Source organism: Seriola dumerili, unplaced genomic scaffold (assembly GCF_002260705.1).
Source record: "Seriola dumerili isolate Sdu_G_001 unplaced genomic scaffold, Sdu_1.0 BDQW01000478.1, whole genome shotgun sequence".
In the NCBI taxonomy this organism is placed as follows: domain Eukaryota; kingdom Metazoa; phylum Chordata; class Actinopteri; order Carangiformes; family Carangidae; genus Seriola; species Seriola dumerili.
In genome coordinates, this window is record NW_019174733.1 from 2,915,198 (window position 1) to 2,937,008 (window position 21,811).

The 21,811-nt window shown below is 40.5% G+C and overlaps 1 protein-coding gene and 1 long non-coding RNA gene across 2 annotated transcripts in view; one reads left to right on the forward strand and one right to left on the reverse strand.

The window, feature by feature from the left end:
• Positions 1-21,811, forward strand: part of LOC111235166 (collagen alpha-1(XVII) chain-like) — a 39,202-nt gene that overhangs the window by 15,944 nt on the left and 1,447 nt on the right. Inside the window, exons 18-56 of the mRNA XM_022763502.1 lie at positions 289-431; positions 7,999-8,055; positions 9,136-9,227; positions 9,541-10,166; positions 10,630-10,680; positions 10,783-10,800; positions 10,933-10,959; positions 11,073-11,135; positions 11,231-11,335; positions 11,458-11,520; positions 12,872-12,907; positions 13,056-13,109; positions 13,217-13,252; positions 13,335-13,370; positions 13,479-13,541; positions 14,201-14,236; positions 14,449-14,520; positions 14,640-14,666; positions 14,777-14,812; positions 14,934-14,969; positions 15,058-15,138; positions 15,313-15,348; positions 15,448-15,540; positions 16,734-16,814; positions 17,096-17,146; positions 17,282-17,341; positions 17,438-17,497; positions 17,606-17,632; positions 17,795-17,836; positions 17,996-18,082; positions 18,199-18,237; positions 18,348-18,464; positions 18,554-18,673; positions 18,785-18,886; positions 19,067-19,195; positions 19,289-19,399; positions 19,585-19,764; positions 20,800-20,940; positions 21,120-21,347. Of these exons, the coding sequence (XP_022619223.1) occupies positions 289-431; positions 7,999-8,055; positions 9,136-9,227; positions 9,541-10,166; positions 10,630-10,680; positions 10,783-10,800; positions 10,933-10,959; positions 11,073-11,135; positions 11,231-11,335; positions 11,458-11,520; positions 12,872-12,907; positions 13,056-13,109; positions 13,217-13,252; positions 13,335-13,370; positions 13,479-13,541; positions 14,201-14,236; positions 14,449-14,520; positions 14,640-14,666; positions 14,777-14,812; positions 14,934-14,969; positions 15,058-15,138; positions 15,313-15,348; positions 15,448-15,540; positions 16,734-16,814; positions 17,096-17,146; positions 17,282-17,341; positions 17,438-17,497; positions 17,606-17,632; positions 17,795-17,836; positions 17,996-18,082; positions 18,199-18,237; positions 18,348-18,464; positions 18,554-18,673; positions 18,785-18,886; positions 19,067-19,195; positions 19,289-19,399; positions 19,585-19,764; positions 20,800-20,940; positions 21,120-21,347 (3,462 nt within the window). The remainder of the gene's footprint in view (positions 1-288; positions 432-7,998; positions 8,056-9,135; positions 9,228-9,540; positions 10,167-10,629; positions 10,681-10,782; positions 10,801-10,932; positions 10,960-11,072; positions 11,136-11,230; positions 11,336-11,457; positions 11,521-12,871; positions 12,908-13,055; positions 13,110-13,216; positions 13,253-13,334; positions 13,371-13,478; positions 13,542-14,200; positions 14,237-14,448; positions 14,521-14,639; positions 14,667-14,776; positions 14,813-14,933; positions 14,970-15,057; positions 15,139-15,312; positions 15,349-15,447; positions 15,541-16,733; positions 16,815-17,095; positions 17,147-17,281; positions 17,342-17,437; positions 17,498-17,605; positions 17,633-17,794; positions 17,837-17,995; positions 18,083-18,198; positions 18,238-18,347; positions 18,465-18,553; positions 18,674-18,784; positions 18,887-19,066; positions 19,196-19,288; positions 19,400-19,584; positions 19,765-20,799; positions 20,941-21,119; positions 21,348-21,811) is intronic.
• On the reverse strand, positions 7,860-8,469 carry LOC111235300. Its single transcript, XR_002665673.1, has 5 exons — positions 8,432-8,469; positions 8,312-8,329; positions 8,152-8,178; positions 7,975-8,037; positions 7,860-7,878 (listed from the first exon to the last, which is right to left on the reverse strand). It is a non-coding gene; the product is annotated as an uncharacterized LOC111235300 (long non-coding RNA).

The window sequence follows — 21,811 nt, forward strand, 5'->3', positions numbered from 1 at the left end:
AAAAAGAGAGAGAATAGATTCCATAAGGACCTTCTTCGTCACACTACCATTTAGTAATATAAATTCTGGGGAAAAGCACTAGTTACTTCGCAGGTAGGCAATGATCCGAGCGGCAATGTCCTCTATAGAGCCTGAGTAGGTTCCAGGGATTCCTGGATGGCCAGGTGGACCTGGAGGTCCAGGGTTTACGGCAGACTGTCTGATTCTATCTGTAATGGATCAAATTAAAAATGTTAATATTCTGTGTCTGTCCCCCTGACAGCCTGTGATCTTGTGACATTGCCTCAGAACAACACTTACTTAGTATTCAGAAGATGTATAGGCCGCATCGTGCACTAGATAACAAAAGAGCCTGGCTGGCCTGGAGGCTAGGATGGGCCTGCGGGACCAGTGGAGGGGACCTGGATAGTGACAGTGAGAGTGGGGAGGAAGTGAGTAGTGGAGGAAGGCTGAAGGGAGAACATAGGGAAACGGATTAAAGGCCCACTGTGAGCTGATTGTTTAAAGAGTGAGTGTGGGAGCAATAATGATGTTGTTTCTCTACCTCTTGAAGAGCGCAGAAATACCAGGAGCTCCGGTGTCCCCTTAGAAATGATAAACAACAAACAAAAAGCATTTTTTAGGGTGCAGTTTTTTGGATACAAGTATTTGCTGTGAAATACAGACAATTAAACATCTGAAAACATCTGCAGATTTGCCAGTGTGATGTAAGGTTTACCTTTGAATTCTTGTGGTCCTGGACTCGGGTGGCCCTGGTCGGACCTGGTGGAACCAGGGATTCCGCGTGTCCACTCCCAGCATAAGTTTGACACTGTAAGAAATAAATATACAGTGTCAGGGTTACAGTGAGTTCACACTGTGCATTATTTCTGCTCACACATCCTGCAGCACTAATATTCACAAGGGTGGCTATTCTTTTAATAAATTAAAATTGTATAGTATTAATTTGGAATATTTATGATTTTATGTTTGGGGGTGGATGGAAAAGGGCCGACCTCGTCTTCCCCAGAGGGCTTCCTGGTCTCCTGGCTGTCGCTTGTTAGGCCTGTAGACACAAATGGGGAGGGCAGTCATAACTAGTTATTGATGCTGGAAAACATCTGTTCAGAGGGAGGCTCAACAACTATTAGTCAAAAAGATTAGTAGGCCTACAACAAATACAGAGTGAAAAAGCTATGAATGATTTAAAATACAATAGACAGAAAAGGCACAAAGAAAGTCAACCTTGGTAGGCCGCTTGGCCAGGAGAACCTAAGATATTGAGAGTAAATGTCACTGTTAACGTGCTCACATAGAAGCTCATGGAGTGTAGATGCTTAAATGAAGCTAAAGAGGTAAGACGCACTTTAACAAAATCTTGATCACCTGTTGATCTTTAGGCCGGCAGCAGGCCCAGGTGGTCCTGGTGGTCGCCAGTGTTAAAACTTCTGTAAGAAGAGCAGTTGTTGAATGCAGTGGTGTCGCACTGTTGGTTAGCATTGTAACCATATCAAGGCAGCGCACAAGTCTAAAATTTTGGTACATACCAGAGCTGGAAGTAAGGGCCTGACTCTCCTCTTGTCTCCTTTTAGGTCCTGGTCCTTCCATAACGCTATGAGGTAAAAATGATTGTTAAAGCTTCAACTTGAAGAATGGATGAACTCCACAAAATACCAACCAACTGTATGATTCCACTCACCTCTGTATCGCAATATGAAACGGTATATTTATAAAGCTGAAAATACTGCTCTGGCTGACCTGGAGGCCCAGGTGGTCCTGGAGGTCCTTGTCTTGAATCTCCTATGAAAACAATTTGAAATATTAGAAGAAGACACACAGGAGCAGAAGGCGATCAATTCCTGGGAGGATGGCGTCAAGACAAATCCTACAAAATCATTAAGGATGGTCTTCCTGCGATACTATTGTTGTTTTTTTTTTTAACTTATTCTATTTATTGATATATTCAATATATAGAGAGCCAGGGCAATGTCCATTGCATATGAATGTTCATGTAACTTTTAATAATGTACATGACAAAAAGAAAAAACTTGAACTTAATTTTTGCAACGCAGAGTATGTTGTGTCTTGATATTTACCGGACTGTCCAGGTATGACCAGGTGAGACCCACATGGGCCGTGTCCAGCCGTGCAGTTAGCTCTGAGGCCTCCAGACCATGAAACCTTAAACTGGAGTGCTAAAAGTCCAAAAAAAAAAACACAATTTTTAATCAATGAATCATTATGTAATCAGACCAATACTGTGGCTTCTGTAGGAAATTAGACTAAAACCAGCGGTGTAGTGGTGTAGTTAAATTACATTTTTCCGCTTTGCTGATAGAAGCAGCGACTGTTGGCCATGAGTGATAATTTTCAGTAGGGCAAGACTTGTGTAGCTCTAGCTAACACACTCTGTAATGTCAGTTAAAGAAGGTAATCGATATTCTATAAGGGTTTGCTGACATTACTAACATTAACCATATGCCGCGAGCCACTGAGTTTATACTATAATATATTTTATGATAGTCTTGCAGCATTAGGCTTTGCCTTAAAGTTTCCAGAAATGTTTAACAACAATGTAAAAAAATCTGCTATTGATTAATTCTTTTTTTTTTTTTTTAACATCCATGTTTCTCCGCAATAAAAGAGTGGAAAAAATTTCGAAAACCAAATCTGACGGCTTACTTCTCCTCATAAATGAGGAAAATCGGGATCAGGCCTTAGCCCTGCCCACTACCGCTGCATTCGCACTAGATATGAAGTGAGAGAGCTGTTTTTCAAGATGGTTTGCAGAGGGAAAAAGCGTTGGCGGCCTCAGCCACATTTTTGACGCTCAAGTCAGTACTCTATGAGTTTGTTGAGGGAGTGAGGAGTGGTTTGTCACCAAAGTCGGTGACTACAAGCACATATCAGAACGGATTAGTGTAGTTACCCATCTTTTATTTGTTTATGTTTGTTGTTTAGCTTTTACTGGGCCAGTGGTTCGTACACTGCATTAGTGTGTGTGTCTAATACTGACAAGGTTTCAGGTTTATTTTCCCGCCCCTTGTCCCCGCAAGTGAGGAATAGGATTTGGTTCTTAGGTGTATTGAGACATTGAAACCTTGACTATTGAATTCTCCAGAAGCTAAATCATTTTCCGCTGGAGTGAACGGAACTGAGGGGTCTACCAGACTTCATGGCAAATTAGTCGCTAGTTTATAAAATCTCTCGTACAGCATGCTTTGTTGCAATGGATGGGTATAGACATCTATCTTAAATACTATATGCTGTGCATCAATGCTGAACTAATCTTTATTCCTTATTAATTCAACTTTTCATTTGAAGATCAGATAGTATTGGTGTTTCAATTTCTCTTAAATTTTACGTATTTTTGCTTAAGCTCAGATTAATGTCACACGGATCAGATGCAGCAGGTATTTTCCACCCACTAATAATTCATATATGTCTTATAGCTATAACCATGAACCAAAACGTCTCACTCCTGCTTTCCAGTTAGAACTTATAGTTTCAGTCGTTCCCACTGATATTCTGCCTTCTCCCTGTTTCTCCCTGTATATCCTCTTCACCTTTTGACCTGTGAGGAACAAACAAAATCTTGCAGCAAATCTATTAGACTTGTGGGCATAAACAGGATATCTAAATAATGCTTCCTTATGGGAGAAAACAAAGTGGTATATTCCTACGCAGGCTGGCCAGGCACGCACTATCAGCAGTGGCCTAATGGACCTGAGATTGGAAATTCAACACAACATATAATGAATTTAAAGCATAAAAAAACAACAAGCAAATGAAGAACAGTAAGAATTGTGACTACTGCTGATTGGCACCATGATTCGGGGCTTAAGATGCTTAGATATGGCAGATATGTCAAGGACATTCATCTGGCACGTTTTCTGGCTGTCAAGGGTCAGACCCTTGACAATCCAGGAGGTCCAGCCAGGGCGCGGGAGGACTCAGAGGCCTCAGGTGGTTCCTGGGATGCCAATACACTGTGGTAAACGGCAGCTGAGAAAAAATAGCAAGGCTCAGATATCCTCAAATATAGTCTGATCAATAATGTGTTAAAGTCTAATTTTTATCATGCTGTGTTACCTGCATTGATAATTCTTCCGGGTTCACCAGTGTCACCTAAAAAATAGAGAGACACATGCTATATCAGATTACAGAAATTTTTTTAATGAATAGGCACAAATACTATTTTAGAAAAACTGCAGGAGGCCCTCAAGCCTGAAAGCTGAAAGTTGACAGCAGTTGTACCTTTGGCGCCAGTTGTCCTGGATTCCCTGGTATCCTAAAAATAAGAATAAAAGTACATTATAGTGTTGAGGAAGGAAGACAATGATATTTCCACAGAATTAAATAATGAAAACTACAATGTGTGCTGTATTAATAGTAGAGTCATACCTGGTGGTCCTTGAAGCCCAGGTGCTTCCTATAGAGGGGTGGTGGAGGGTGGAGAGGGTAAATATATCGCATCATATTATCCACTGATGATAATGTTAATATAGCTTAAGATCGTGTTTCATAAAGAAATGACTTTATGTTCACTTTACCTGGAAGTCCAGCATCACCCCGGGAGGGCCCAGCAGGTCCCTGAGTCCAGGTGGCCCAGCGAGATCTTGGTCACCTGAAAAAATAAAATGAAATACAAATTACAAATATATAAGTTATAGTTTTTTGGGTTCTTTTTTTTTTTCGAAATTGTGTATGGAAAAGTCTTGTTTTTTAGCCTGACCCTCATTCATTTTTGGTTGTGAAGCCATTCAGCACCACGTCCTGGTGCATATTCAGATATTATTCAAATAAGTGTATCTGTAGTACTTATATAATGACTAATTTACCTCTTGATCTTTTGCACCATCATGTTCCAGACAATCCTGATGAAAGAGAGAAAAAAAATATTCAATTGGGTTTTTGAGGGGGAAGGGGGTGGGGAGGACTCCTCTCTGGCTGCCCCCTCATGGATGATCTCATTACTGCAAACATTCACTCAGTTTATAATGATTTCCACATAAAGTTAACATCAACACTTTCAGGGAAAGGATAAAGACACATTTACTATGTTTAATTCTAAGCTGCTGAAAATAACTAATTTGTAGACTATAGAATAAACTATATATATATATATATATACACATATAATAATAAATTAATTCGTATAAGAATATATAATAAAAATAGAATATTATAGAATAAATTAAATTCTAAAAAAAGATAGACATACTAAAAATGATTTATACTCAGTTTTAGTGCTTTTTCCACTTTCTTGGTACAATTTTTTATTATGATCACACGCACCACGCTTAATTCATTACAGCCAAGTCACATTAAAAATAACATTTGAGTTCACTACCAGCGGGAGACTCCAGATAAATTACCAATCTTCGCACCGCGCGACCCAAATAGTCTCCGAACATAACACCCAGAAAATGGCATAAAACTATCCCAGTCATATTTCCCCAAATGTCAAAACTATAGTTCAGAAGCACGATACCATAAGCGTGAGAATCTCAGAATCAATTTATTATCTGAGGTTGGAGGTCCTGTAGTTCACCCATTGACCCTTTGGATCCTTTCTCTTCCCAGCTTGCCGGCAGGCAGAACCTGGTAAACCAGTATCAACCTAATGGAAGTGGAACAGCCTGTATGAGAACCAACTATATGGACACTGTACAAGGTTATAGATATATGCCAATCCTGACCCTCTAGCAAATAGTTAAATTCACAACAAGCTGGACTGAACCTTGCAGAACCTCTGAACCTTTGTCTCCAGCTTCAGCCTAAAATAAACAATTAATTAACCTATGGTTAGAAACACTGACCCACACAACTCTTATCAAAAATCTGATGTAGTTACAACAAACCTTTAAGTCCCTGAAATCCAGCAAGTCGCTCTGTCACCTGCAAGAGTTGAGAAGAGAGACTGTGAGTAATATTATAATATTTAAAATAAAGTCTTTAACTGTGGCATTTCAGCTGTGTTTAGCAAGTGAACAAGATCATGTGACCTAACTTTAGACCCAGGTGGACCCTGACTCACCACGGAAACCCTGAGGACCTGGTTGACTATAACAAAACAGTTCATGTAAAAATGTCAGGGATTAAGTCAAGGCTCTGCTAAAGTGTTTTATATGTTGGTGCCAGTAAATTCAATAACATTCAACTGTTAGGAGTCACTGTAATGGTGCACATGAATGAAAACAGGGAGAAACTGACCTGGTGGCCCAGAAAAGACCAGGAGCTCCTGCTGAGGCCTGCAGCAAAGATGAATAATTTTAAGAAAAAAAAAAACATTCCACACATAATAATAATCTAACTAAAATGTATTTGTGCTAATGTGGAGCTGTGGAAATTAAGAATTAACAGACAGTCGTATAAAACTGGAATACAAGTTTTTCAAGTAACACTTTATTTAATCTTTGTTAGTCTTTTTGGGAAACTCCAATGGATACCATCATGAACTATTTTTAACTTTACCTTTTACATAATTTCTTGTTTTTCTTAAAATTCAAATAAAAAGAGCAAGTACTTGTTACTGCTGCAGCTAACACTTCCTCCACCTTCATTTTATTTATTATTATTATTATTATTGTGTAAGTCTTTCTTGGAAATGTCTGTGTAATATACAAAGATATTTACTAAATACCACTTAATTTCTAGGAGATTTTGAGGAGGGTATCCAGGAAGTTGAACTACTTGCATTAAATTACTACTCTACTTAAAAAAAAACTAAAACTTTATTGATATAATTGAAACCTGATGTGAATATATTCATACTGTATTAGTAATCCCAGTTCATCATTTTTAACTGTTAGGTGGCAATAGTGAAATATCCACTTATTCAAAAATATAAAGAAAAATTGTAATATAGCAGAACAAGATAAAATGATTAACAAAATGAAAACTTATTTAAAGTAAACCCTGTTCAGTTACTGATACACAGTATATAAACAATTTAGTAAATAGTTCATAACACATTATAATGTATTTTTAAATAGATAGAATAACATTTTAAATGTTTATTAATGTACAATATTTATCAGCAGTTTTTACTGTGAAGAATACTATTTCATATTATTACAACTGTGTTTTACTATATTGTCATTCATTATCTGTTTAGACACCAGCTTCCACTTATGGGTGCCCACAGGGGTTGATATAATTGTTGACAGATACAATTAATAAAAAACTTATATCTGCTTACAGCTACATCATAGTGTGCTAATATTTATTAAATGTGTATGTTATATACTGCTTATAAATACCTAAATAAGGGAACAAAAGGATAGGAAAGAATAATTCTTTATTCATAATATGGTGTTTTCCTAGAAGTAGAACAGCATGAATGATTTATATATAAAAATTCAATATAATTTAGTTTTTCATCGATCTGGGGCGTTTTAATTCTTGAATAACAGTACATGTCCACTGTCATGGTAGAGATCTTGTTTGGCTTTATTTAATATTGATGTGAATGAGGCAGCATTTGCAACTGACTCAATGCTGCCACCTGGTGCTGTTCGTTGGAGATGCTCCTTTTTAGATAATTTTGTGTGACATTTATCTAAACATGAACAAAAGGGACAATGATTTATGTTCAGTGATCTCACCTTTTGTGCCCATCTGGCCGGCAGGTCCCACAAGACCAGGAACCCCAGGCTCTCCAGGAGCACCTACATAAACCAAACACATCAGATCCTGTAGTGACACATTGTTTTTTAATCAAGATAAATTAGTTGCTATTTGTATCACTAAGAGCACACAACCTTTTTGCTGCTGTCAATCTGAGCCGTACCTCTGTCACCTTTCAGTCCAAAGCTTGCAGTTCCTGGCTCACCTCTGGGGCCAGCTGGGCCCTCACGACCCCTGATACCTGGTGGCCCTCCATCCCATGTTCACCTGATCACACATTTTACATACAGATACTCACTCACTCAAAATAATCTGAACAGTTTACTTGTATCATGTAGTTTTGACCTGAAGTGATTTCTGTACCTTGGCTTCCTTTCTGTCCTTTAGGACCCTCAGGGCCTGCGTGTCCCATTGCACCTGGAGCACCTGAGGTCAAAGGTCACAGTAAGTAAAATGACATCATGATACCCACAAAATAAATCTATGAAAATGTAAAATACTGGTAATGACTTGAGGAAAATGTCAGTCATCATTCCTCACCTGGAATTCCAGGGAAACCAGCATCACCTGTGACAAGTGACACATACATTTAAAATATGATGGAAGAACGCAAATAAATAACTGACAACAGACCAACAGAAACAGAAGTGAAAAATCTGAGGAAGGGATTTCTTGTAGTAGGTGTTTTTGTTTTGCCAACCTTTAGATCCGGGTTCACCTGAAAAGGATAAAAAATAAATATAAATGAATACAAATTAAACACAACTCTTGTGGATTAAATGCAAAAGAGGTATATGTTTAGATTTTATTTGAATTTCACCTTTTGGTCCAGGCAGCCCTCTCTCTCCCTGCACTGAGGATGTTAGAAAAGCCTGAAAAAAAACAAAAACAGTTCAGTTAACATGAAGTATTGTGTTGTGTGTGTGTGTGTGTGTGTGTGTGTGTGTGTGTGTGTGTGTGTTGTGTGTCTGTGTGTGTGTCTGTGTGTGTGTGTGTGTCTGTATGTTGTATGTTGTATGTGTGTGTGTGTGTGTGTGTTCTGTGTGTGTGTGTCTGTGTGTGTGTGTCTGTATGTATGTATGTATGGTGTGTGTTGTGTGTGTGTGTGTGTGTGTATGTATGTGTGTGTGTGTGTTGTGTCTGTATGTGTGTGTGTGTTGTGTGTGTGTGTGTGTGTGTTGTGTGTGTGTGTGTTGTGTCTGTTGTATGTATGTTGTGTGTGTTGTGTGTGGTGTTTTGTGTGTGTGTGTGTGTTGCTTATGTATGTGTGTGTGTGTGTGTGTGTCTGTATGTGTGTGTGTGTGTGTGTGTGTGTGTGTGTGTGGAGTACCTCTGAAAGTCTGTGACTGCATTTCAGATCTGAGCATGTGTTGGATTGTCATCTGAAGAACAGCAGCGTCTATGTGTCCTCCACTCATGCCAGTCCAAAAGCCAGTGCACCGCTGAAACTGGTACCAGAACCGCCGGCGCTTCCACCATAAGTGGTACCAGCACTGCTAGAGCTTCCACTATGACTGGTACCAGCACTGCCGCCGCTGCTACCGTAACCAGTACCAGCTCTGCCGCCGCTGGTACCGTAACCACTACCAACACTGCCAGCGCTTCCACTATGACTGGTACCAGCACTGCTAGGCTTCCACTATGACTGGTACCAGCACTGCACCGCTCACCGTAACCAGTACCAGCACTGCCGCGTGCTACCATAACCAGTACCAGCACTGCCAGCGCTGCCACCGAAGCTGGTGTCCGGTGACTCCGCCACTGGCCCCACTTGCCCCACTGGCCCCACTGGCCCACTGGCCCCACTGGCCCCACTTGCCCCACTTGGCCCACTTGCCCCACTTGCCCCACTGGCCCCACACTGGCCCACTTGCCTTGGTGCTGGCGGCTTCACGGGCAGCAGCAGTGGCAATGATATCGGCACTGCAGGAAGCTTTGGTGGTGCCAGTGGGGCCAGTGGTGCCAGTGGGGCCAGTGGGCCAGTGGGGCCAGTGGTGCCAGTGGTGCCAGTGGGGCCAGTGGGGCAAGTGGGGCCAGTGGGGCAAGTGGGGCAAGTGGGGCAAGTGGGGCAAGTGGGGCCAGTGGGGCCAGTGGGGCCAGTGGGGCAAGTGGGGCCAGTGGCGGAGTCACCGACACCAGCTTCGGTGGCAGCGCTGGCAGTGCTGGTACTGGTTATGGTAGCAGCGGCGGCAGTGCTGGTACTGGTTACGGTAGCAGCGGTGGCAGTGCTGGTACCAGTCATAGTGGAAGCTCTAGCAGTGCTGGTACCAGTCATAGTGGAAGCGCTGGCAGTGTTGGTAGTGGTTACGGTACCAGCGGCGGCAGAGCTGGTACTGGTTACGGTAGCAGCGGCGGCAGTGCTGGTACCAGTCATAGTGGAAGCTCTAGCAGTGCTGGTACCACTTATGGTGGAAGCGCCGGCGGTTCTGGTACCGGTTTCAGCGGTGGCACTGGCTTTGGGACTGGCATGAGTGGAGGACACATAGACGCTGCTGTTCTTCAGATGACAATCCAACACATGCTCAGATCTGAAATGCAGTCACAGACTTTCAGAGGTACTCACACACACACACACACACACACACACAGACACACACACACAGACACACACACACAGACACACACACACAGACACACACACACAGACACACACACACAGACACACACACACAGACACACACACACAGACACACACACACAGACACACACACACAGACACACACACACAGACACACACACACAGACACACACACACAGACACACACACACAGACACACACACACAGACACACACACACAGACACACACACACAGACACACACACACAGACACACACACACAGACACACACACACAGACACACACACACAGACACACACACACAGACACACACACACAGACACACACACACAGACACACACACACAGACACACACACACAGACACACACACACAGACACACACACACACACACACACACACAATACTTCATGTTAACTGAACTGTTTTTGTTTTTTTCAGCTTTTCTAACATCCTCAGTGCAGGGAGAGAGAGGGCTGCCTGGACCAAAAGGTGAAATTCAAATAAAATCTAAACATATACCTCTTTTGCATTTAATCCACAAGAGTTGTGTTTAATTTGTATTCATTTATATTTATTTTTTATCCTTTTCAGGTGAACCCGGATCTAAAGGTTGGCAAAACAAAAACACCTACTACAAGAAATCCCTTCCTCAGATTTTTCACTTCTGTTTCTGTTGTTCTGTTGTCAGTTATTTATTTGCGTTCTTCTATCATATTTAAATGTATGTGTCACTTGTCACAGGTGATGCTGGTTTCCCTGGAATTCCAGGTGAGGAATGATGACTGACATTTTCCTCAAGTCATTACCAGTATTTTACATTTTCGTAGATTTATTTTGTGGTATCATGATGTCATTTTACTTACTGTGACCTTTGACCTCAGGTGCTCCAGGTGCAATGGGACACGCAGGCCCTGAGGGTCCTAAAGGACAGAAAGGAAGCCAAGGTACAGAAATCACTTCAGGTCAAACTACATGATACAAGTAAACTGTTCAGATTATTTTGAGTGAGTGAGTATCTGTATGTAAAATGTGTGATCAGGTGAACATGGGATGGAGGGGCCACCAGGTATCAGGGGTCGTGAGGGCCCAGCTGGCCCCAGAGGTGAGCCAGGAACTGCAAGCTTTGGACTGAAAGGTGACAGAGGTACGGCTCAGATTGACAGCAGCAAAAAGGTTGTGTGCTCTTAGTGATACAAATAGCAACTAATTTATCTTGATTAAAAAACAATGTGTCACTACAGGATCTGATGTGTTTGGTTTATGTAGGTGCTCCTGGAGAGCCTGGGGTTCCTGGGTCTGTGGGACCTGCCGGCCAGATGGGACAAAAAGGTGAGATCACTGAACATAAATCATTGTCCCTTTTGTTTTCATGTTTAGATAAATGTCACACAAAATTATCTAAAAAGGAGCATCTCCAACGAACAGCACCAGGTGGCAGCATTGAGTCAGTTGCAAATGCTGCCTCATTCACATCAATATTAAATAAAGCCAAACAAGATCTCTACCATGACGTGGACATGTACTGTATTCAAGAATTAAAACGCCCCAGACGATGAAAAACTAAATATATTGAATTTTTATATATAAAATTCATTCATGCTGCTTCTACTTCTAGGAAAACACCATATTATGAATAAAGAATTATTCTTCCTATCCTTTTGTTCCCTTATTTAGTATTTATAAGCAGTATATACATACACATTTAATAAATATTAGCACACTATGATGTAGCTGTAAGCAGATATAAGTTTTTATTAATGTATCTGTCAACAATTATATCAACCCCTGTGGGCACCCATAAGTGGAAGCTGGTGTCTAAACAGATAATGAATGACAATATAGTAAAACACAGTTGTAATAATATGAAATAGTATGTCTTCACAGTAAAACTGCTGATAAATATTGTACATTAATAAACATTTAAAATGTTATTCTATCTATTTAAAAATACATTATAATGTGTTATGAACCATTTACTAAATGTTTATATACTGTGTATCAGTACTGAACAGGGTTTTACCTTTAAATAAGTTTTCATTTTGTTAATCATTTATCTTGTTCTGCTATATTACAATTTTCTTTATATTTTTGATAAGTGAATATTCACTATTGCACCTATAACAGTTAAAAATTATGAACTGGGGATTACTAATACAGTATGAATATATTCACATCAGTTTTCAATTTATATCAATAAAGTTTTTAGTTTTTTTTTTAAGTAGAGTAGTAATTTAATGCAAGTAGTTCAACTTCCTGGATACCCTCCTCAAAATCTCCTAGAAATTAAGTGGTATTTAGTAAATATCTTGTATATTACACAGACATTTCCAAGAAAGACTTACACAATAATAATAATAATAATAATAAAATGAAGGTGGAGGAAGTGTTAGCTGCAGCAGTAACAAGTACTTGCTCTTTTTATTTGAATTTTTAAGAAAAAACAAGGAAATTATGTAATAGGTAAGTGAAAAATAGTTCATGATGGTATCCATTGGAGTTTCCAAAAAGACTAACAAAGATTAAATAAAGTGTTACTTGAAAAACTTGTATTCCCAGTTTTATACGACTGTCTGTTAATTCTTAATTCCACAGCTCCACATTAGCACAATACATTTTTAGTTAGATTATTATGATGTGTGGAATGTTTTTTTTTTCTTAAAATTATTCATCTTTGCTGCAGGCTCAGCAGGAGCTCCTGGTCTTTCTGGGCCACCAGGTCAGTTTCTCCCTGTTTTCATTCATGTGCACCATTACAGTGACTCCTAAAGTTGAATGTTATTGAATTTACTGGCACCAACTATAAAACACTGTTAGCAGAGCCTTGACTTAATCCCTGACATTTTACATGAACTGTTTTGTTATAGGTCAACCAGGTCCTCAGGGTTTCCGTGGCGAGTCAGGGTCACCTGGGTCTAAAGGTAGGTCACATGGATCTTGTTCACTTGCTAAACACAGTGAAATGCACAGTTAAGACTTTATTTTAAATATTATAATATTACTCACAGTCTCTCTTCTCACTCTGCAGGTGACAGAGGACTTGCTGGATTTCAGGGACTTAAAGGTTTGTTGTAACTACATCAGATTTTGATAAGAGTTGTGTGGTCAGTGTTTCTAACCATAGGTTAATTAATTGTTTATTTTAGGTGAAGCTGGAGACAAAGGTCTCAGAGGTCTGCAAGGTCAGTCCAGCTTTGTGAATTAAACTATATTTGTAGAGGTCAGATTGGCATATTCTATACCTTGTACAGTCCATATGAGTTTTCTCATACAGCTGTTCCACTCCTTAGGTGATACTGGTTTACCAGGTCTGCCTGGGCAAGCTGGAGAGAAAGGATCCAAAGGGTCAATGGGTGAGTAACAGGACCTCCAACCTCAGATAATAAATTGATTCTGAGATTCTCAGCTTATGGTATCGTGCTTCTGAACTATAGTTTGACATTTGGGAAATATGACTGGGATAGTTTGCCATTTTCTGGGTGTTATGTCTCGGACTATTTTGTGGCGCGGTGGAAGTGGTAATTTACTGGAGTCTCCGCTGGTAGTGAACTCAAAATGTTATTTTAATGTGACTTGGCTGTAATGAATTAAGGTGGTGCGTGTGATCATAATAAAAATTGTCCAAGAAAGTGGAAAAAGCACTTAAAACTGAGTATAATCATTTTTAGTATGTCTTATTCTTTTTTTTAGAATTTAATTTATTCTATATATTCTATTTTATATATTCTATATACGAATTTAATTTATTATATATATGTGTATTTATATATATATATATATAGTTTATTCTATAGTCTACAAATTAGTTATTTCAGCAGCTTAGAATTAAACATAGTAAATGTGTCTTTATCCTTTCCCTGAAAGTGTTGATGTTAACTTTATGTGAAATCATTATAACTGAGTGCAATGTTGCAGTAATGAGATCATCCATGAGGGGGCAGCAGAGAGGAGTCCTCCCCACCCCCTTCCCCCTCAAAAACCCAATTGAATATTTTTTTCTCTCTTTCATCAGGATTGTCTGGACATGATGGTGCAAAAGGATCAAGAGGTAAATTAGTCATTATATAAGTACTACAGATACACTTATTTGAATAATATCTGAATATGCACCAGGACGTGGTGCTGAATGGCTTCACAACCCAAAAATGAATGAGGGTCAGGCTAAAAACAAGACTTTTCCATACACAATTTCGAAAAAAAAAAACCCCAAAAAACTATAACTTATATATTTGTATATTTGTATTTCATTTTATTTTTCAGGTGACCAAGGATCTGCTGGGCCACCTGGACTCAGGGGACCTGCTGGGCCTCCCGGTGATGCTGGACTTCCAGGTAAAGTGAACATAAAGTCATTCTTATGAAACACGATCTTAAGCTATATTAACATTATCATCAGTGGATAATATGATGCGATATATTTACCCTCTCCACCCTCCACCACCCCTCTATAGGAGCACCTGGGCTTCAAGGACCACCAGGTATGACTCTACTATTAATACAGCACACATTGTAGTTTTATTATTTAATTCTGTGAAATATCATTGTCTTCCTTCTCAACACTATAAATGTACTTTTATCTTATTTTTAGGGATACCAGGGAATCCAGGACAACCTGGCGCCAAAGGTACAGCTGCTGTCAACTTCAGCTTCAGGCTTGAGGGCCTCCTGCAGTTTTCTAAAATAGTATTTGTGCTATTCATTAAAAAATTCTGTATCTGATATAGCATGTGTCTCTCTATTTTTAGGTGACACTGGTGAACCCGGAAGAATTATCAATGCAGGTAACACAGCATGATAAAAATTAGACTTTAACACATTATTGATCAGACTATATTTTGAGGATATCTGAGCATTGCTTATTTTTTCCAGCTGGTTCCACATCTATTGGCATCCCAGGACCACCTGGGCCCTCTGGTCCTCCCGGCCCTGCTGGACCTCCTGGATTGTCAGGTCTGACCCTTGACAGCCCAGAAAGTAGCCAGATGATGTCCTTGACATTCTGCATATCTAGCATCTTAGCCCCGAATCATAGTGCCATAGCAGTAGTCACAATTCTTACTTACTTATTTGTTTTGTTTTTTTATGCTTTAATTCATTATATGTTGTGTTGATTTCCAATCTCAGGTCCCATTGGCCCTGCTGGTCTGCCTGGCCAGCCTGGTAGGTCATCACACTTTTTTTCTCCCAAAGGAAGCTTTTTAGATCATCTGTTATAGCCCACAGAGTCTAATAGATGCTGCATTTTGTTTGTCCTCACAGGTCCTAAAGGTGACAGAGGATATAAGGGAGAACAGGGAGAAGCAGGAATATCAGTGAGAACGACTGAAACTATAAGTTCAACTGGAGCAAGGAGTGAGTACTTTTTTTGGTTTGCTATAAGACATATAGTGTTTAGGGGTGAGAAATAACCTGCTGCATCTGTCGTGTGACATTATCTGAGCTTAAAGCAAAAATACGTAAAATTTAAGAGACAATTAAACAACACAATCTTGATCTTGCAAATGAAAAGTTGAATTTATAAGGAATAAAATTAGTTCAGCATTGATGCTACAGCCCATGGCTGACTTAAGATAGATGTCTAAACCCATCCATTGCACAAAGCTGTGTAATCCGGGATTTTATAAACTAGGACTAATTTGCCATGAAGTCTGGTAGACCCCTCAGTTCCGTTCACTCCAGCAGAAATGATTTGCCTTCTGGAAGAATTCAATAGTCAAGGTTTCATATGTCATACACCTAAGAAACCAATCCTATCCACTTGCGGGGACAAGGGGCGGGAAAATAAACCTGAAACCTTGTCAGTATTAGCACAACCACTAATGCAGTGTCAACCACTGCCAGCTACAAGCTAACAAACAACATAAACAAATAAAAGATGGTAACTACACTAATCGTTCTGATATGTCTTGTAGTCACCGACTTTGGTGCACAAGACACTCCTCACTCCTCAACAAACTCCTGAGTCTGACTGAGGCTCAAACATGTGGCTGAGTCGCCACGATTTGTCCTCTGCAAACCATCTTGATAAACACTGCTCTCTCACTGTCAACCTAGTGCAAGCAGCGGTAGTGGGCAGGGCATAAGGCCTGATCCAGAATTTCTCAATGAGGAAGTAAGCGTAGATTTGGTTTTCACAATTTTTTCACTTTTTATGTGGGAAAACCATGGATGTTAAAAAAAAAAAAAAATTAATCATAGCAGATTTTTTACATTGTGTAAAACATCTGGAACTTTAAGGCAAGCCTAATGCTGCAGACTAATCTAAAATATATTTGTTAAACTAGTCCCAGCGGCATATGGTTAATGTTAGCTAATGTCAGCAAACCTTAGATAGACATTACTTTAACTGACATTACAGAGTGTGTTAGCTGGCTACACAGTCTTCCCTACCTGAAATTATCACTCATGGCCAAAGTCGCTGCTCTTCAGCAAAGGGAAAAATGTAATTTACTACACTACTACACCCTGGTTTGTCTATTTCTACAGACCACAGTATTGTTGATTAAATGATCATTGATTAAAATGTGTTTTTATTTTGGCTTTAGCTCAGTTTAGTTCTGGTGGAGCCTCAGCACTACCTGGCCCACCTGGCCCACCGGGTCCACCTGGTCATCCTGGACGTCCAGGTAAATAAGACACAACATACTCTGTTGCAAAATTAAGTTCAAGTTTTTCTTTTTGTCATGTACATTTTAAAAGTACATTGAACATTCATATGCAATGACATGCCCTGGCTCTCTATATATGAATATATCAATAAATGAGAATAAGTTAAAAAAAAACAACAATAGTTATCGAGGAGACCATCCTTAATGATTATGTAGGATTTGTCTGACGCCATCTGAGAATGATCGCCTTCTGCTCCTGCTGTGTCTTCTTCTAATATTCTTCAAATTGTTTTCATTAGGAGATTCAAGACAAGGACCTCCAGGACCACCTGGGCCTCCAGGTCAGCCAGGCAAGTATTTCAGCTTATAAAATATACCGTTTCATATTTGGATACAGAGGTGAGTGGATCATACAGTGTGGTTGGTATTTTGTGGAGTTCATCCATTCTTCAAGTGAAGCTTTAACAATCATTTTTACCTCATAGGTTATGGAAGACCAGGACCTAAAGGAGACAGAGGAGAGTCAGGCTTTACATCCAGCTCTGGTATGTACCAAAATTTAGACTTGTGCGCTGCCTTGATATGGGTTACACATGTAACCCAACAGTGACACCACTGATTCAACACTGCTCTTCTTACAGGAACGTTTTACACTGGACCACCAGGACCACCTGGGCCTGCTGGGCCTAAAGGATCAACAGGTGATCAGATTTTGTAAAGTGGTCTTACCTCTTTTGCTTCATTTAAGACAATCTACACTCCATGAGTTCTATTAGCACTTTAACATGACATTTCTCTCAATATCTTAGGTTCTCCTGGACCAAGGGGCTACCAAGGTGACTTTCTTTGTGCCTTTTCTGTCTATTGTATTTAAATCATTAGCTTTTTCACTCTGTATTTGTTGTAGGCCTACTAATCTTTTTGACTAATAGTTGTGAGCCTCCCTCTGAACAGATGTTTCCAGCATCAATAACTGTGACTGCTCATTTGTGTCTCAGGTGAACAAGGACAGCCAGGAAGACCAGGAAGCTCTGGGGGAGGTCGGCCCTTTTTCCAACAAACATAAATCATAAATATTCAAATTAAACTTAAATTTATTTATTTAAGAGCCACCCTTGTGATATTAGTGCTGAGGATGTGTGTGGAGCAGGCTTAATGCACAGTGTGATATACTGACACTGTATATTTATTTCTTACAGTGTCAACTTATGCTGGAGGACACGGGATCCCTGGTCCACCAGGTCCACCAGGGCCACCCGGACGTCCAGGACCACAAGGAATCAAAGGTAAACCTTACATCACACTGAAATCTGCAGATGTTGTCAGTGTTTAATTGTCTGTATTTCACAGCAAATACTGTATCCACCTGATAATGCTTTTGTTGTTGTTTATCATTTCTAAGGGGACACCGGAGCTCCTGGTATTTCTGGCTCTTCAAGAGGTAGAGAAAAACATCATTATTGTCCTAACTACTCTTTACAATAGCTCACAGTGGCTTTAATGTTTGGCATATGTTCTCTTCAGGGTCTTTACTATCACTTTTTTCCCCAGGCTCCATTTCTGTCACTTCAGGTCCTCCTGGTCCCGCAGGCCCTCCTGGCCCTCCAGGCCAGCCAGGCTCTTTTGCTTCTTCTAGTGAGATGCGCCTATACATCTCTGAATATCTAAGTAAGTGTTGTTCTGAGGCAATGTCACAAGATCACAGGCTGTCAGGGGGACAGAACAGAATATTAACATGTTTAATTTGATCCATACAGATAGAATCAGACAGTCTGGTAACCCTGGACCTCCAGGTCCACCTGGGCCTCCAGGAATCCCTGGAACCTACTCAGGCTCTATAGAGGACATTGCCGCTCGGATCATTGCCTACCTGCGAAGTAAGCTAGTGCTTTTCCCCAGAATTTATATTACTAAATGGTAGTGTGAGAAGAAGGTCCTTATGGATCTGAATTATTATATATACCTTTAACTGTGTTGTGCAATTTCAGGTTCAGGCTCAGGCCTCATCATTGGTCCTCCAGGACCACCAGGTCCTCCTGGACCTACTATTGAACTTCAGTCAGTCAGTGATGTCATTGCTGTGCTTCGGAGTAAGTGCAATATATATTCACACTAAGACAAATGGTATCAGACACCTCTGACATCTTATACGCATATTACAGGTGTCTGTTCACTCAGCATCATCTAGTTTGACTGTGAAGACAAACACATTTCAGGACTTGCTTTTTCAGAGGATGTACCAAGCTAAACTATGTCTCTGCTGTGTCTAGGAGATGATGTGAGGAGATATTTGATCTCAATTGCACAACAACAACAACTACCATCAGGGGGATCAAACGGACTTGTAGGCAGTTACAGTATAGAACAGATAGCGACATATGTCTTCAATATCATGAATGGTAAGTACAGCTTGAACTAACAGAAAACAGTAACCCTGGAACTGATGCCTGGGCTTGACCAAACAATCAAACTGCATTTCTTGTTATTTTCAGACAGAGGGATTGCTAGAGGTCCACCTGGGCCACCTGGTCCTCCTGGGCCTGCTGGTGCAGGAGGTTCTGGCTTCAGTACAGCTACAATTGACTATTCTGCACTGATGAGAAGTAAGATCATAATTATTAGCTTTGCCCATTGACACACACCGACCTTGTTTCACCTATAGGATTTAAATCCACTCATCTTGTTGTTGCTCGTTAATTGAACATCATCGCTTTCTGAGAATAATGGAAATCTAACCGACTCACTCACTTATTCACCATCTCCATTGTATCCTCATCCACTTACCCAGATACAGACTTCCGCTCTTGGATCAGCTCTGCCATACAACATGGTCCTCCTGGTCCTCGAGGTGAGCCAGGGCTACCTGGCCCTGCTGGCCCTCAGGGGCCTCCGGGAGTCTCCACTGCCACTGTGTATGGGGCGGGAGGTCGTGGCTACAGCTTGGAGGACATTCAGCGTTACCTGCAGAGTGAGTCTGACAGAAATCCCTTAAAATAAATTATTTGAACTTAACACAGCTATCCATGAATTAAATTAAAGATTATTCTCAAAATCTCTTAAAATCTTGAGAACAAATATAATCATGTAGATGCTACAGAAATGGCCTCAAGTCTTATTCCTCATATTAGTAAATTAAGACGCAAATCCAAATCCCCAAATCCCACCCCCAACAGCGATGTCACATTGCACTGACAAACTCTGAGGTCGTTTTGTTTATTTTTTTTTCGTTCTGCCACCCACCACTGTCAAAGGTAGAGAAAGCAGTGCTGGAGAAAGACTGTTGATATTTGAACTTAACAGCAAAACAAATACCCCTTCAGAGGACTGTAGGTTTGCAGCTAAGCTAACAAAGAAGCTAACGTTACCTGGCATAGAATTTTAAATTATACATCCAACTGAATAAATCCACTGTGCTAGCAAACTTGTGTGGCTAAAATCGTTTTCAAGTTGTACAGACAAATACCATGATACAGAGCAAACAACGAGACAAGAAACCCTTGCTACAGTTTGTGCTGCAAAGCTAACAAGCAGAGAGGACGAGACGGTTTGTAATAACCCGCACGCAAGCTGCAAACAGCATACTCACAACTCTACTGCTACTATAGCTAACATCACACCAACAGCATATCTTGGCAAACTAGAAAGAAAGCCGAATGTCCATGGGGAAGAAATTTAACGATACCAAACACAGAAATGTGACACTGGTGGCTGCTTGCTAACTAACCAGTTGGCATTAGCTAGCAAAGCAAATGACACCTACCTGTCAAGCAGAACGAGAGCAACCTCCACATCTTTCTTCATGCCTTTCAGCTCTCAGATGTCTCTCTACCATTGTTGGATGGTGTCAAGTGGACCATGAGGAGATGTTCACTGAAATTTACCAAAAGTGTATTTGATTATAAACGCTTACTTTATCTTTAACATAGTTGGTGTTGCACAAGGTTTCCTCATCTTGCCCTGCACACATTGGAATGACAATAACTTTGAATTGAATTTTTTTCAGGCTCTGGGTTCAGAGGTCATCCCGGCCCTCCAGGTCCTCCAGGTCCACAGGGTCCACCAGGCACTTTCACTAGATCAGTTTCCATCAGTGGAAACTTCCCTCGGGAGAGCATTCGTGCTGAAATTCAGGATTATCTGACCAGTAAGATCCAAACATCCCACACAGACAAGACTCCTTTGACCTTGTGACCCCTTTAACCTTCATAACACTGCTTCTGCCGTGTTCTTGCATAAATCCCATGCTCGCTGGAAATACAGTATATATGTAAAACCTAAGACAGCAGGTGAGTCCAGATATCACAGGTGAATTTTATTTTTCAGGTGACAGTGTTCGTCAATTCATCACCGGACCTCCAGGGCCTCAGGGGCCAAGGGGTCAGAAAGGAGAACGTGGAGAGCTTGTTTACGTCCAAGGCAACACACAGAGCCAGGGCTACGCTCATGGTGACTCCCGCTACGGCTCGGAGCGCAGAGAGATCGATATCAGCAAGCTCGCTGAGACATTGGACTACTCCAACGTTGCCTTGAAAGTTACAGACTACATCAGGAGTGAGTCAATTACAGCTGCCAAACGTACAGATACTGATTTTTTGTAGTTGCCTTTATGAAAAATGAAAAAAGTTTGGTAGATATGCTCTAAGTTTTGGAGCTTCAGTTCCCATAATGTTTAGGGGCTGTTGCTATGGATTCAGTGATTTATGCTGTGGGCTACAACTTGAGCTGCATTTTTTAGCCAATATTTGTTCACATTTTTGAAAATTGGCAGCATTAAAAGTGCTCTGAATCAGCTATTACCAGTTCCTTTTAGCAATGTATCAGTGGGTGTACAGATAACTCTCACTGGATTACTTTGATACTGAGGAAAACTTAAAAATGTGATGATTGTCAGACAAGTTCTAGAGCATCTTTGTTTCTGATTTCTAAGCTGTTTTATGGGGTTTGAGCTTGATTTGTCTGAAGGTGGGCCCACTTTGAAAACACCTTACTTAAGAAAAGGATCTGAATATTTCTTC